Source organism: Lissotriton helveticus, chromosome 8 (genome assembly GCF_964261635.1).
Source record: "Lissotriton helveticus chromosome 8, aLisHel1.1, whole genome shotgun sequence".
Taxonomy (NCBI): Eukaryota; Metazoa; Chordata; class Amphibia; order Caudata; family Salamandridae; genus Lissotriton; species Lissotriton helveticus.
This window is the reverse complement of record NC_136069.1, coordinates 1,290,827,806-1,290,845,376: the sequence shown is the minus strand read 5'-3', so window position 1 is coordinate 1,290,845,376 and position 17,571 is coordinate 1,290,827,806. Positions and strand designations below refer to the sequence as shown.

The window sequence follows — 17,571 nt, the reverse complement described above, 5'->3', positions numbered from 1 at the left end:
GTATATATGCACTCATCCCTGTTTTTTAATGAAAATATCTGCTGCCTTATTAAACGAGGAAAAAATAAAAACCTAGAGGGATAATCAAATATTCATCCAGTTAGTCCATATTAGGTGCACATTAGGTCAGAGAAATTATAAATATCTATATTGTTGTGGGATTTCAATCTGACATTAGATTATGACACTGCAAAAAAGCTCTTCACAAAAGAATGATGTGGCCACACTTACATCACCATCACACATATCAGTCACCCAAACTCGGGACGTTTTAATATACATGGTCATGCTGGAGGAAATATATGCAATTATTTCTTTTCCTTTCTCTCTCTATCCCTAAAGTATGCCCATTCATTTCTAAATCTAAGGGGCAGATTTATGAAGGACTTGTGCCGCCGGTGCGTCACTTTATTTGACGCAACGGCGGCGCAAATAATGCACCCTATTTACAACGTGATGCATCTAGGAGATGCGTCACGTTGTAAAGTCCTGCGCCATAAGGAGGCGTTCCTGCGCAGGGGGGGGGGGGTGTTCCTGCGCAGGAACGCCTCCTAAAAGTGGCTGAGTGAAATCTATGAGATTTCCCTCAGTCACTTTCAGGACAAAGCTGCGTCAAAACCCTGCGCCTGCTTGAAGCAGGCGTAGGTCTTGACGCAGCATTGTGGAGATGGGGCACCCCCGAGCCTTGCTGGAGCTGTGTCGCGCTTGCGACGCAGCTCCAGCAATGCGCCACCTTTACGGCACAGATGCGTCACGCATCTGTGCCGTTTTTGCCCCATGGTACCCCGCATTGTAAATGCGGCGCACCATGGGTGGCGGAGCAGCGGCGCAGGATGACTGGCGCATCCCTGGGGATGCGCCAGTCATCATAAATCTGCCCCTAAGTTTTTGGAGTATATGCAATGTGATTAAACTGCATAGGTGGAGCTGGGGCATTTTTGAAATTTCACAAATATGTTTTCGCCAAATCAAGAAGAAGTTCATGAACAAAAGGTTAGAGGCCCTGTTTCATAATAAAAGATTGGAATCTATAGATGCTTTCCTCATTCACAAAGCACTCAGATAAAAGGAAAAGCTGAGGTTGGTTGAAATACCTGTCTCATGTTCACTGGAGGATCTAGTCTTGAATATCATTTTTGTCATCCTGCAATATTTAATTTGGAGTGAATGCTATTAAAATGAGAGGCTCATTGATGGGCCATAAAAGTGATCCTATTCTATGCACTGTGCATTTCTTTGTCTTGTCTTTAGCACACTCATTAACTTAAAATGGTTGTATGACACTACATTAAAAAAACAATATTGACATACCAGATACCTTAAAAGAATTTGGACAGCCCGGATATTGTGATCTTATACTCAAACCAAACAGTAAAGACAAATATGTTGATATCAAAAACATAGCTGAAAAATTATCTAAAACAAAAAAAATATAGAAGATAAAAATAAAGAAACACCAAATATTGTTAATACATTGAAACTAAAGAAACATCACAACACTCACAAAAAACTAAACATCGGACATAATTCCCAATAAAACAAACAATATTACATTGAATACACACTGATACACACACTTATGAGAAGATTTCAACACTTCAAAGAACCACTAAATGCTACAAACAAGGTAAGCTTAACAAAAAATAATATCCAACAAAAATAATAAATAGCTAAACTATTTTAAGACAACAAATAAATAAAACTATGGTATAAGCTTTTTCTCCAACAATCAGGTGCATCTACTACAAAAGGAAAAAATGCTAAAAGGATAATAAACTAAAAGCACAATACAGAGATACTTGGAATATAAAAAAGGCCACTTCAAAATTAAGTGTGGTAACAAAATCTAAAAAGTACCATTTCAAGAAAAAATAAATCTTAAACATAATTAAACCTTTAACTAACAAACTTCAAACTAAAAATTAAATTAAAAAAAATTCAACACAACTCCTCACCTGTCAACAAACTACACCAACAAAGCTGTACCAAAACAACAATCAAACAGCCCTGCAAAACAAACATTTACACATAAAATGAAGACAAGACTACATCCAAAACCTATGTGAAAAGGTGCAACTGCACTGCAAAATGTTAAAATGTAAATGATAACAAGTTTTGTATATTTAAATAAGTAATACACATTTTATACCGTAAATCCCACAGACAAAATGTAGAAACAACAAAATTCCTTTAATACCAAAAGTTGAAGTGATTATTAAGTTATAGCAAGTAGAGCACAACTAGTAAAAAAACAAATTGTAAATGTACAAAAAATTATTCTGACGTATGCTATTACATGGCTATCACTCAAAAATGTAAACAATAGAAAGTGTTAGCGAAAACAACTGTGAGAAATTAGGTTAATGGTTGAGGCTGGTGAAATCCCACTCAGGTAGCAACCACAATTCTTGCCAGGGGGGTGACACAGGCAAACTCCCAAATTAACCTTGGCTTAACCCTCTGGTAGCTTGGCACAAAAGCAGTAAAGCTTAACTTAGAGGGGATGTGTAAAGTATTTCTGCTTCTCATAAACAGTAATACAGTTTTTGACACCAAAACAACAAAAATTCAATTAGTTGAACAAGGTTCTTTTTATTTTTTTCAATTTGGCTAAAAATAGTGCTTAAGAGCACAGTTCTCCAACCTGGTTGTGTCGGACTGGGACACAGTCACAATTTCAGGCCGAGTATGCTGGAGCGTGGGCCGGATACAGGGACCAAGTTAGTCCAACTGAGAAATGAACCTTAACTCCTAGTTGTTATGCAAGGCCTGGTTCAAAGATTCACTGTGCAGCGTTGGTTCCAATGAGAAGTTGTGAAGTGCACGTCAAGGATGTGTCGCAAAGTGCCGATGGTTCCGATGAGATGTGCAGGCTGCAATAAGGGCTTGCGTTGGGACTGTGTCGCTCTGTGTCGGTTGCAAGGAGACCACAGTTGGGCTGGCTTAGAACCTTTAGCCTCACTTCCAAAGGTCCAGGACTGGGTGGGCACCACTTAGGGAGTTAGGAGTCACAGCAGCCAGAGTTCAAAATCACAGAATTGTGTTTTATGTGGATAGGTCAGTGGGACTGCTTTTGTCACCGAGGTCCTTTTGTTACTTACAGTTCATAAGTTGCAATCCTAATATAGCATGAGATATGAACTCTCATCAAAGAGCAACATGCAAACTGCATGGTATAGGTTGGAACATTATATTTTCCCCACTCTTTTATTATCCTAATGCTGCTAAAAAGGGTTTGCTTGGGTAGAAATACATTCTTCTTAGTTGGTGATTGCCTGTGCATGAGAGACTTGTGTGGACCCAATGCTGCTCCTGGTTTCCCCAGAACGAAATGTAGCAATTTTACAGTGCTCCTGGGATAACATTTGAAAATGTTGTTATGATGCCCCAGTGCCATATGGAATGCTCATGTGGCCTCATCCTATTTCTTTTAACTCAACAGCATTTGCTGTGAAGGCCCACATTGTTGTTTCTATTTCCTTGCTTGGTCCACCTACTAGACCTTGAACCCCAAATGAAGTGGCTCCTGGTTGGGAATTTTCAGCTGCCCTTCTGCAGTTTAGGATTGCTGGGTGCTGTGACCCAGAGACAGCCATGCAAAAAGGTCCCACGTTGTGTCTGAGTGACTAGCTCTCTTTAAAATATCTTGGGACCTGTCAACCAATTTTTAAAGAGTTTTTCGATCTTGTGGTTGTGTACTCCAGCCACCGGTGGCACACGTCTGGGGCCTCTTAAGCTGCAATTTGTCTACTGAGTAATCATGAGACCTCTCCACAGCCTCTGGAACTGGTGCTTTCCCGTCATTAGCCACAGAATTATTATAAGGTGCTGGACCCACATTCACATTCAGTCCTGGTGCTTTCCTGTACAATGGTCTTTCTGGCAGCAGCACTCATGGTCCTCATGGCAGACCACTATACATATCTGCATACCCCAAGTACAAAGACCATAAGCTGAATGCATGGTGCTAATGTGTCCAGCAGGAACCTGCAATATCCACTCCTGGGGTACCCATAAATAGGACATTCAACAAAAGTCCAGTGAATCACTCTTCTTCAAGGGTTCCCAATAAGCCAACACTCTATTGGCACTGAGAGTAAGAGAACTAGTGACACTAGTCCTAGAGGCTGAGTTCATAAGAGTACAGGAGCACAAATTCAGATTTAGATCCTCCACACTCCAGACAGGAATACATCAACTGCTGCTCCATCAACCTCAACCGCTAACTGGCACGTTCAATGACCAACCCTCTGCACAGGACTCTGAGAAGAATTCAAAATTTTGGCTTGGAGCAAAATGTCAGTACACCACTCCTCTGAGCCAACTTCCTCCCATCCAGGCCTGTTCTTTCCCTAGACTTCAAAGAAAACCTGTATGGTGCTTAAGGCAGGGGTCAGTCTGAGCTCATTTGCTCCTATGTATGAATGTTCTGTAAGCTACTTGACAAAGTGATACTAGAAATGAGCTGACAGAGATTTCACCCACATCCCCATCCTGTAACCAAAAAGCCTTACCCCTGCTAGGATGATCATATTGTTCCTATGGCTTTTGATATGCAAGCTGGGCAGCTGAATAATTACTTCTCCCAGCATAGATCAAAGCATAAATCATTTGAAGGAATTCTCAGGGAAATGCCCACTTGATACGTTTATGAAATGACTCACATACAGCAAATTGACTGTTGAGAAATGCTTATGACCTAGAAATTGATAGCAAAGGACATGCCAATTACCTTTTAGTCTCATGCCAATCAAACTTTACTTTTTAGGCATAATAAAAACACTACAGATTTACACTTCCGCTAAAATGAAACAGGATTTTTTGGGGGGGAATCTCAATTGAATGGCAAGACGCTAGCACGCCACAGCAAATTTGAGCTAGAACTCATCGATACGCAGAGATACCTGTAGGAGGAAGATGCCAGGCTGAGTCAGTTAATAGCACTCTACATACAGTCTACAATAGCATGCACACTCATGCCCATAAGGAAACTCTGCAGAGGCTGTTACCCCACCTGCACATAAGCAACCTTACTTTAAAGGTGGCACTGGTGTTACATCTCAACTCCAATTTAACATAGAGTTTAGCCTAGGTGAGACTTCATCAAGGTCCCATGCCACAGCCAAGGTTTTAAGCTCCATAAGCAAAGCAAAAAAACTGTGTTCTTCTGTGGGTTAGAACCTGCATCTTTACATGGCATTTTTCACTAAGTCTAAATCCGCAGAGTTCATGCAAATCTATATTCTCAAGTTTTCCTGTGTATGTAGGGATAGTAAATAAGAGGAATTTAAAAAGTATATCTTTTTTAACTTTCTCCTTTCTAATGAAAATCTTTCCCATCAAAATGTTATAATTTCTCTGCACGACTCCCATGAAGATTGTGAAATTCAGTAAATTCTTAACAAAAGTTAATGATGCAGCCCAGTGTTTGTAGGCTGAAGGCTCATTATGGTGGAACCCAGGTCTGAAACTTGACACCAAATGTCTTTATTGTATGTTCTAGATGTTGACAGCTTTTTTCCTAATTAACAATGTGCAGCAGGAAACTCTATGTTCTCCTGCAAGTTTCTGTAATTCAAGTAGGAAATAATGAATAGGGATCCTACAGCATATGAATATATGCACATGATTTTTTCTCAGTTGATACATATGCTCAGAAAAGATTATTTCTTAAGTCATCATCCTGCTTTCTCATTAAGAGGAATTGATTTGAGGCTGATAGCTTACACTGTGTGCCTGATTCACAAAAGTAAACTTACACTTTTGTGTATGTTTAAGATGGTTTGGTATTCACAAATGCATTTACAAGCAGTGCCTTTACCAGTGTGGAGTCTCCGCACATAAAAGATCTTTTTATATGCAGAGACTCCACGCTCGTAAATATACTACACATAAATCCCTTTGTGAATCCTAAACATTCATAAACTTACACAAAAAGTGTAAGTTAACCTTTGTGAATCAGGCCCCATATTACCACTTTTGTCTGCTATGACAGAAAATTAACTCTGGCTCAAGTCTTTCTTTAAAAGATTTTCAGAGCCTGGAAAGAAGATTTGGGTCCAGGTATCAAATGTAATACCTGACCCTTGCTTTGTAAAGTACTTGTTAGTACTAAAACAGACCTTAACCTTGTGGCATCAACTCCCCGTTGCATACTTTGGTGCCATCCTTTTTGCAACTTGTACATATCTCAACTATTCTACAATTCCCCGTTCCACTATTTACTTACATTCTAAAACAAAAAAAGAAGTAAACACCCATTCTACCAATAACATTTCTTTCAGAATAAGTAATTACTAGATGAATCTTGTAATAGCTTTTTGGCTCCTGGTGCTCTATCTACGTGCCAGTCACCTCTTTGGCATGTGTTAAGAAATGATTATCAAAAGATGTTGGAGGTACAAAAAGATTTCTAATATGAGAAGATTTTATTGAAAAAGTATGCAATGTGAAAGTGAAGTTTAGTAACAGCTGTCTGCAGAGTGATAATTCATGTGGAAAATAAGCAAATAGTTGATAGTGGGTATACATAGATTAGTACCAATTTCCTTGAGAATTCTACGCTTTTAATTAATACAAAAATGTATGTTGGCACACACAGGAACCAGCTAATTGTATCTGCTCTAGCGGGATAGCACTATGAGAAGCCTCTGATTATTCTTGTGGCAAGTTCAGTCTAAAGAATGCACAGAATTTGTTGCACTTCAGGGTATTCTAAAAGATTTGAACATTGCCAATTAACCATGTGATGAGGAGAAGCAGCAATATGGAGAATCAGCATCTTTTTATCAACAAATATATCATTTGTGTTCTTAGTGTGAGCTAGGGAATAGCATGATCCACCCTTAAATGTTATTGGGTAACGTAAGTTGCAAATTGATATCTAACAATAGCTTTAATATGCATTATTTTGAATGATGATTCCAGCTCAAAAGTTATTTCCTCAGGGCCTTAATAGAAACATTGTTAACATTACAAAAAAAACACAGCCTTAGTTAATGTAGTCTGACCAATGGAGCCAGCCAAACTGGCCATGGAAGAAAAGAGAATGGCCAATTGGGATGCCCAATCAGTCGTTCCTTCTCACGGTTTTCGAATAGAGATACTGAAAGGAGCAATTGCCATGTCAGATATGTTGTAGTTCCTAATGTAGTGAGTAACACCTGAAAAGCAAAAGCCAAAATGGGAGTCGCATTTTAGTGCTTTAGATAAGAAAGGTGTTAATAATCGTACATATTAAAGAAATAAGATAATGATATTGGTATCATTAGGTTGTAAAATTCACACAGCAAACTCTATAATGAAATCTGAATACACACAACACTTTATTTTTGCATTCAATTATTTGGATGTTATAAACCCTCAATAAACATGGCAAAATATCTGATAAAACAAGATAATTACATAGCATTTTTGTTAACATTGTTCAAGCCGCATTTATAAGGCAAGATTTAATAAATGTGATATGGTACATTTTTCAACCTCCCACAGGTAGAAATTTCTCCAGGGATGGGTAACATGTATCATTAGTGATTTGAGAAATATATTGTTGGTTTGGTTTAATCCAGGCAATTACAAATATTAACAAATACATTAACATTGAAAACACAAATTCTAAGATTCACATTCAGTTAAAATCACAATTAACTATTCTAGTTAAAGGTAATGAACTTTTCATTATAAAAATAATAGGTTCTGTTTCTAGTATAGTGAAGAAGTACTTACTTTTCATTACAAATAATAGGTTTTGTGATAAGGCATCTCTATTTTTTTCAATTGCTCCAACAATTTCGTATGTCACCTATTGTTAAAAAAAATCCAATCAGTAAAATATTTAAATATGTAATCAATACACAGTAACTCTTATTAGAGTTACTGTTATAAACAGATTATTAATATAAAAGTAGTCATATTCATCATTCACAATATCATACTATTATTGCAGATAATTATATTATAGAAATGAAACAGGAAATGTTTTAATTAGTAGAATTTAAATATCATTTGAATCAACTGAAATATGTCATTATAAATTACTGTACATTTTAAACATGGCATGAGGGTTAGAATCGTTTGCAAAAATATGGAGTAAACTCTTTCCAGAAAAGATTTCTTCTTGTTATTATGTATTTTATATGAAAAGCATGTAGTGAATGGCATAACCATATTTTTGGGAACAAAAATGCAGACCAATTGTGACAAACAAATACTGCTTCTAGACAGACCTGAACAAATATTATTTTAAGTAATATTGAAAGTTTCACCTATAGATATATAAATATATTTAGTTATTAAATATTTTTGAGAAAAATGTAATCTCTATAACTTGTGCTTCAATGAATGATAGGACCTTTCACCTGTCAACTCTGCCTCTTCATCTGCAACCCAGGACCTCCCACCCTCATGGAAACCCTCACTACCCCTACCTCGCCAACCACGACCGCCCCAGAACTGCTCTGCAGCCTCCTGCTCAATGCTAGATCAATCTGCAATCACACCACCAAAATCTGGGACACCATCACCACCCTCACTCCAGAGACGTTATCTTCATCACAGAGACCTGACTCAAATCCTCCTCAACCCCCGACATCACCACTGCGACACCCAACAGCTACATGATTATACATCAGAAATGCACCAACAAACACAGAGTCACCATCGCCATCACCCTCAGAGAAACTATCTGCTGCACCACCACCAAATATGGTAGGACATCGATCATGGAACACCAGAACTTCCAACTCCAAACCAACAGCAAAATGACCATCAGATGCACCCTTTGCCTATGTGCCCCCAGCACCACGCCCTTGCTTCTGCAACACCATCCTTGAATTCATCACCCCCCTCGTCATTGACTCCAAACACTACATCTTCCTTGGTGACCTCAACTGCCACCTTGATGATCCCCAAAGACGCAAACGCCACCAATTTCCTGGACAGCCTGAACAACATTTGCCTCACTCAACTGGTTACCAACCCCACACACAGCTAAGAACACACACATGACCCGATCTTCACTGCCAGTGACAGAGTCAGGTACAGCCACGTCCCCAAACTCACCTGAACTGACCACGCCATCGTCCACTTCATCATCACAGGACACCACCAAACCCCTTAGCTCTTCCCACCACAGTTGGAACAAAGTGACAGAGACCCAATGGAAGCACACCCTCAACACCAACCACCCAAACTCCGCAACCAAACCTTGAACAGGGTGGTTAGAATTTCTCTGCCTGAATCACCAACTGCGCCGATAGAGTCCCCCCTCTCAAGCCGCCAAGATGATCAGATTTACCAAACAAGCCAGTTCATATACACCAGAACTGAGGAAAGTGAAATGCAACTGCAAATGGCTAGGAAGAAGATGGCACATCAGCAAGATCCTACAGACTGAACCACCTTCGAAACAGCCCTCCACAAATACCACCAACGACTAAAAGTACACGAAAGAGGTGCCCTCACGGACCGCCTCCAAGCAAGCTCCCGCCACAGCAAGGAACTCTTCAGCATTTTCAGAGAGTTCCCCTGCCCGTCAGCCTCCAAGAACATGATCGCCCCCTCCCAGGAACTCTGCAATGCCTGGGCATACTATTTGCACCTCAAAATATCCACCATTTACCTAAACTTCAAACCCCAAATCATTGACCTCTGCAACCTCTTTACACCAACAGATGCCACCCACAACCACACGCTCACCGCATAGGAACAGCTTACCATACAGAGCACCACAGCCATTATGAGCTCCATCCTCTCAGGAGCGCCCATGGACCCCTGCCCCCAGCATATCGGGGGCACTAAAATCAGTGGCAAGCTCACCTCCATTCTGAATACATCCATCACCATAGCTTTCTTCCCAGATGGATGGAAACACACCGAGGTGAGAACCATCCTCAAGAAACCATCAACCGACCCCAGCATCTCTCTGCTCCCCTTCCATGCCAAAGTCTTCGAGAAGGCCATCAAGCGCTAACTCACCAAACACCTGAAGAGAACAACCTGCTGGACCCCTCCCAATCAGGGTTTCACGCCAATCACAGCACCAAGACTGCACTGATTGCTGCCATCTACGACATCAGAACTCTCATCAATTGGAGAGAAACAGCAGCCATTCAATGTTCAATACAGTGTTCAATACAGTCTCCCCCACACACTCATCAAGAGACTCCACCACATCGGGATCCAGGGAGATGCCTTCAAGTGGATCTCATCCTTCCTCACAGGATGAAACCAGAGAATCCACCTTCCACCCTTTACTTTGGAATCCAAGGTCATCATCTGCGGCATGCCTGAAGGTTCATTCCTACGCCCACCCTCTTCAATACCTACATGGCGCCACTGGCCATCAGAATCAGAACCCAGGGCATCAAGATCATATCCTACACAGACGAAACCCAGTTTATCCTCTCACTCTCAGAAGACCCCTCCCCCATGAGGACCAGCTTTCACAACTGCACTCTGAGTGTCACCGAACAGATGATGACCAATTGCCTGAAGCTCAACATGTACAAGACAGAAGTGATGAATATTGGGAACAATGCACCTCATGGAACGACACCTGGTGGCCTGCCATCCGGGAACCCACACCGACAGACCAAGCCTGCAACCTTGGCATCATGCTGGACAGCAACCTCACCATGAAGTGCCTGATCAATGCAGTCTCCTCCGCCTGCTTTCACACCCTCCACATGCCCAAAACGTTCTTCAGATGGCTCCCTGTCTACACCAGGAGAACTGTCACTCAAGCCCTAGTCACCGGCCGGCTGTCTATGGCAATGCGCTCCATGCAAGAATCGCCACCCAACTCCTGAAGAGACTGCAGACAACACAGAATACAGAGGCCAGGCTCATCCTCGACCTCCCTGAGGTAGCCTTGTGAATTCTCATAGCATGGGAATTCACAAGGGCATATTATCAAGCCCATTATCGCCGCTTTAGCGGCAGTTTCCTGCCGATGAAAGCGGCGATAATGTGCCGCCCTTTCTTGATAATATGGCCCTTAGTTATTTGAAAATACAGGTTCTGCCATCTATTCTTTGCACTCTCCTCCCAGATTTTCCCCCCTCTCTTTCTAAGTGAAAAAATAGACGCTCTAACCTGTGCTCATAGTAGGACTGAGGCCATATTATCAAGAAAGAGCGATACATTATCGCCGCTTTTATCGGCAGGAAACTGCCGCTTAAGCGGCGATAATGGGCTTGATAATATGCCCTTGTGAATTCCCATAGAAGCTCAGGTTCTGGTGTTAACCTGGGCTTCTATGGGAATTCACAAGGGCCTATTATCAAGCCCATTATCGCAGCTTTAGCGGCAGTTTCCTGCCGATAAAAGCGGCGATAATGTATCGCCCTTTCTTGATAATATGGTCCTGAGTGTGGGAAAGGAAGGATAAAGTGTGAGACATGACGCACACTGCATTTGTGAAATGTTAACTAGCGAAGAGTACCAGGTAAAAGTGTTCTGGTGCGCAATCGGTAACTCGAGATGCCTACCCTTGCTCTCAATGAGGTACACAACAATGACTTTCCATCAAATACTTCAGGGAAATGTGTCGCATCCATGTAATAATTGTATTACTTTATAGTAGTAGGTACCCCTTTGAAGAGCCTCATGCTTCCTAAAGGCCAGCTATAAATTACTCAGGTAAACATTTGCAAAGAGTTGCGTGCTATAATGTTCTGGTGGGAGATGCATCAAGGTATGTAATGACCATTTAACAATTCTCATTTATTGTAAAGTAGCCATAGGTCAAAAATCCATTTTAGGAGAAGGCCTCATGTAGAACGTCAATGTCGTGAAAGGCTGCTTTGAAATCTGTATTCACCAATGCACATTGTGCGGCCTCATAATTAAAATCCATACTATCAGACGTTGTTTAATGTCAGGAAAAGCAGGATGGTGAAGATTACACTTAGCTGTATTTAGTAGTCTGTAATTCTTCAAACATCAGCAATTCAGTGACATGAGGCGCCTCCCTTAATTTTAGAGAAACGTTAAAACACCCTCTTAAAGACGATCATATATTTCTTCCGGTGGCTGTTCTTCAATAGTGGAAAAACATCCTTCTTCCTTAGAAATCACTTTCATCAGACGAGCTAATGGTTGAATGATTTAGGACTTGCTAAGCACTTAGGAAATAGATATCGATGAATCCAGAATGAATGTAAATGTCACGGAATTTCACTTATCATTGTTTGCTGAAGTTCGCAGTTGTGATGAGCAAACAATGTAAGGTTGACTAAGAAGAAAGATAGGCATTTGTATAAACGCAATACAACTGTGCACAAAGAAAACACAAACGTGCAAAAACGAGTTGACAGGAACGAGATAAGCAGATAAGAGATAAAAGAAGAGAAAATTAAAGATAAACAAATATGTTCTTTTTAAAAAAATATATATATATTGTTTTTTTCATACAACTTATAACATATAATCGTCAACGCTTTGTCGGTACAGGGTAGCAGCCCAGCCTGGCTATGTTATTGGTAGTACTGGTTCACAAAATCTATGCTTGGCTGCCCCCCTATCCACTATCCCAGTGAGATGAGAGGGAGGGTGTGAAAGGGGGAAGAAATAGGAAATTAGGATGGAGAGAAAAAGGGGGTAGCATGCCCGAAGATTGGCAACTTCTCGGTGGAGTTTTGATCTGGTGGGGGTGTGGCTTTGAACCACTTGTCTTCATTTTGTTATTACTGTTCATGGCGGTTCGTATGGGTCTAGGAGCTTGTCCAAGGACGCCCACATGCCCCTTGGAGGTCTAGTAGATCCCTGTCCTGTTGAGAGTCTAGCTCTGTTGTAATAAATGCGGTGGTAAGTGTAACGAAGTCCTCTTTTAATGTGCATCCTAGTGTTTGGTAAGCATGATGTGCCATGCTTGCCTTCAGGTGCATTTCTATCTTGGAAAAAATGGCTCTGAAGCCGGCGATGTTTCCTCAAATATTAAGAAGAAGAATTTCCTAATCAAGGTGAATGCTCAGCATGATAGTGTAGATGGTGTCACCTCCCTTCTTTAACACCACCATTATAATTTACACTATCAACCATCCTCCAGAGCTCAAGCAACCCAGAAAGTCTTCTTCATGGTATGCAATGTCCATATGTACTTTACTGCTTCGGAGACTATTGACTGCTGGCGATCCAGCACCTAGAAAACCTTTCTAATATACTAGGAAGCACTGTTCTGACTCTAAACAACTTAAAAGATCCAACACGAACACCTCATGTCTCAAGAAAGAGCAACACAATGACAGACATTATTTTTACATGCTGTATATTTACTTTCAATTGCCCAATTAAGAATAAATACAAAAAATATTGTGAGTGAACGCAAAATGACTCTTATTATGTGTATGCAATTTGGCCTAACGTCGCCACTTCTTCTATATTGTTTTTTTGAATATGAACACGAGGATATTCATGCACATATTTAAAAAAAAGAAAAATATTAAAAATTAAGTGAAAGGAAATCGGGCTGTTGCTATCTTACTGTTCAGCAGCAATTGTAATTGTGCACTCAACATTCCACGTCTGTCTCTGCGATAGTACCACATTGGATTATTAGTTGCCAGGGTAGAAGCCCCACTCAAATAGGAAACACAACCCTTGTCAGAATGAACCATGAAATTCATTAATTAACCTGTGCTTCACCCTCTGGTACCTTGCGCAAATCTGTCAGACTTCACTTAGAGGCAATGTGTAAGGTATGTATGCAGCAAAACAAATGAAAACAATAATTAAGTGAAAATGCATCACTAGAAAGAACCCAAACCAACTTAGACAAATTTAGATAAATAAAATGCCTCCAAAATGACAAAGTAGCGCCAGAGATATAAGTATTTTAAGTTTTAGGTGAAAATACTGCCACAAAGCTCCACTCACGGTTATCTGGTTACGTTGGACTTGGCTAAAGTCAGGAGTTTAGGCTGATCGCAATGCAGTGTGGTTCAGACACAGGGATCAGGTTCATCCCTCTGATGAGCTACCTTCTCAAGCCCCGCGAGAAGCTGCTGTTCGCATTGGAGGGAGCAGGCCAGGCATCACAGTTAGTTGAGGTTGTAGTGCGAAGCACCCGTCGTCACGGGAGATTCGCTTTGCTGGTCAATGTGGGCTGTCGGCGAGTAATTCAGGATTTACTTGAAGCTTTCATTGGCAGTCGTCGCGGATGGTCACTGTGGGTGCAAAATGCAGGTGTCGCTGGAGCTTTGCTTTAGCGGTCGTCGCGGATGGTTGCTGTTGGTCCAAAGTGCAGGTCTTACTGGGGCTTCACATTGGCAGTTGTCACGTGCAGCCGTTTTTAGGCACAAAGAGGCCACTTTGAGGTCGCAAGGAGCACAAAACATCTGTATGTTCACCTTGATTTCAGGAGCAGTATACTCTGATACAGCCAATAAGTCCAAGACCCTGGAGCATCCTTTAGGGGTCAGGACTCACTCCAAATGAAGGCAAAAGCTGGGTGTAGGCAAGTCAAGGCAGGTCCAGTTAGTGCTGGTCAGCTGGACAGTTGCAGGGAGGCCTCTACAAAGCTTGTTGTGTAGCCCAAACAGGAGGTCGGCCAACTGACACTTGGGGTAGCTTCTGGGTTAAAGACAAATGAAATCTTAAACACGTTGAGGAGAGTTCTGATGAGAAGTTCTGAAGGTCCCACTGTTATGCCTGGTGTCAGTGGTAGTGCAGGGAAACTCTCTGACCTACCCATGAACTGTTTCTTGTCAGTTCTTCCGCTTCCCCTGGTCCTGCTTCCAAACTGTTGAGGGTGACAAAGGCAAGAGCCGGCCTTGTGTCAGGTTCCTTACTGCTTTAAGCAGACAGGGTCCTTTCAAATGTAATCAGGGCAAGTTACAACTCCTTCCGGCCATCCTGTCAGGAAGACCCTCTACCCTCACACCTAGGTTTTGTTTGTCCGACTGTCTGGAACAAATACACAACACACAACAGCAGGCCATTACAGTCATGTGACCCAGGACATTGGCAGAAAGGCATATTTGTTTTCGGCTGAAAAATGTCAACTTTCTAAAAGAAGTATTTTCAGAATGGTAAACTAAAATCTCATGTTACCTTTAAAGAGGAGTTTAATTTACAATTCAGTTGAGTGTAAACAGCATATCTCTATCTGGTACCAAATTGGAGTTAGCCCTTATTGTGTGGAATAAGGTAACCAACGAAGTGTCAGCGGACTCAGTGAAGCGGCGAACGCAAGCTAATTGGTTTGATTTATTTTTTAATGTACTTTCCCTATTTCGTTGTCTTCCCACTTCTCCACCTCTGCCCCATCCCGCCCAGCCCCACGCTGTTACCTGTGCCGGCCACACCTGCTGTTGTGGTCCCTTCCTTCTACCTGTCGTATTGGTTTGCTACTGCAGCTATTTGGAGAATTCAGCGGAGTCTCCAGAACTACGCTTTATGAGGAGTTCTACCTTTCTTAGTTGTCTGTCTTAGCACCAGAATTTACTTGCTCTTTTCCAAAGGGAACTCTTCATGGGTTCTTGGTAGGATAGGCCCTTTAGATTAGAATAGAGACTAAATTCTGAATGGAACACACTGTTATTTTCTATGCTTGTTCTAACTAAACTTATTTTTGATCATTTCTGTAATCAGATCTATTTGACTAATCTGAATTAAAAAAAACAAAAATACCAACTAATATCTTAAAGAGAAAATAATCTTTTGAAACTTCATCAAACTTCTCTTTATTGGCTGAATATCAAATGCAGATAATGATGTCTATTTTGTCTATTTTGTGTGATGCTCCATTCTAGTTAGGTGGCAAAGATTCATCGACTCAGGAAGGTGTGAAAATTCCAGGTTCTCTAAGAAAGTTTAAAGTGACGTTAATTGTGGAAATTTGTATACGATTTCCGTTCCTTTGACTTTTGATGGGAAACTCTAAGCAGGAAAAATTCGAAATTCATACCAAAGGAAGTTCCCTAACTAGCCAGATACTTTAAATGCCTTCACCCAGTAAAGAGTTATACCTTCGGACTTAGTCACTGTTTTGGATTTTGGATTCCTCCAGCAGGGCAAGGCTGCAAACTGTTGCAGAAAAGGGCTCCATGAGGCTGAATATCTTCTCAATGATGTCCTACTGAAATGGATTTTTCTTCAGTGGAAAAACTCCAAAGGGAACAAGCTGAATTTTTGGCCCAGTGGCAACACACCTTCATCTGATTGATTTGGCAGGTACGTCCTGGTCTTCTTCTGTTAGTTCTCCACCCAAAAATCTTAGAAAAAAAAGTTCTAAGTCCCAGCTTTTGGGGTTAGGCAGGAAGAGTACATTCTGACACCAGTGCTTAATTTAAAAATAAATAAGTGTCGGAACTCACGTCAGGAAGCCACTGCAGCTTGCACCACACATTGCCCCTGCCATGCTGCCAATAATACTAACAACACAGCTACTAACCATCACACTCCCACAAGTGCGACAATTCTAACTATTCCAGGCCCCCAAAGCAATATGATTGGCTTGGGATGCAGGTAATAATATTTTTTAATCTATAATGAATTAAAATGTGACTGTTGTGGTCATCTCGGACAGTGCCACCTTGTGGTAGACTGTCACAAGCGCTGGTGTTGACTATTAAGTGCCGGTGCCAAGCATTGGAAACCACATCCTCAAATTAAGTACTGCCTGACACTTATCAAGTGAAACCACATAGAGGTCAGAATTAACTGTAGATGAAGCCACCAGCAGAGTTCAGGTCAGGTCCAGTTGGAACTGGTCTTCTGGGCTCTTCATGAAAGTTGTCTTCTTGCAGCTCTTGTGACCTTGAGCCCTAACAAGAGGTCAGCCAGCTGATCCTTGAGGTGTACTTCCTGGTCCTGGTTACAAGGGGAAGCATTACCAGCTTTTAGGGTTCTACTCACAGATCATAATAGCAGGTCCAGTTCTTCTTCTGTCTTCCACAGGTCCAGCAGTGTTATCAAGAGGGTACTGGGGGTGCCACATTTATGCCCACTGCCAGCCTGTGGATGGGGGAAACGACTGGTGTAAGAAATGGGGGTTGTTCGTCGATTTGGGTGTCAGCTCTGGTCAAGCAGCAATGACATTCCTTGCCAGGGTAATGCACAAGCAAACCCTAAATTTACCTGAGCTTAACCCCCCTGTAGCTTGGCACAGAGCAGTTAGGCTTAACTTACGGACAATGTGTAAAGTATTTGTGCATCACAATTAAGTGAAAAATAACAGAAAAAGGATCCCACACCAGATTAGAAAAATAGAGTACTTTTCAGTTAGAAAACAAGACCAAAACATCAAAAATCCAATCAGTAGACCCAGAGATATGTAATTTAAAGATGTAGGTGAAAATAGTTTCCAAAACAACACAAGTTAAACTGTGGATATTTGGTCATGCTGGACCAGGACAGGTCGCAAGTTCAGGCCAACTGAGATAAAGCACGGGTCAGCTACAAGGACCCATTTAGGCCCACTGAACAAAGTACTTTCAGTCCTGGGTTGCAGAGCATCGGGAGGATCTGCATCAGAGTTGTGCCATGCAGCCGAAGCGATTTGTCAGTTCGTAGATGCGGTGCAGCTGCGGTGAGAGGTCCAGCGTTGTCATAGAGGAATGCGTCAATGAG

General features: G+C 41.4%; 1 protein-coding gene across 1 annotated transcript in view; it reads right to left on the bottom strand.

Moving 5' to 3' along the window:
* The window catches only part of MYO16 (myosin XVI), a 2,830,569-nt gene that overhangs the window by 930,601 nt on the left and 1,882,397 nt on the right, over nucleotides 1–17,571 (bottom strand). Inside the window, exon 24 of the mRNA XM_078658257.1 lies at nucleotides 7,726–7,801. Coding sequence (XP_078514383.1) covers nucleotides 7,726–7,801 — 76 coding nt within the window. The remainder of the gene's footprint in view (nucleotides 1–7,725; nucleotides 7,802–17,571) is intronic.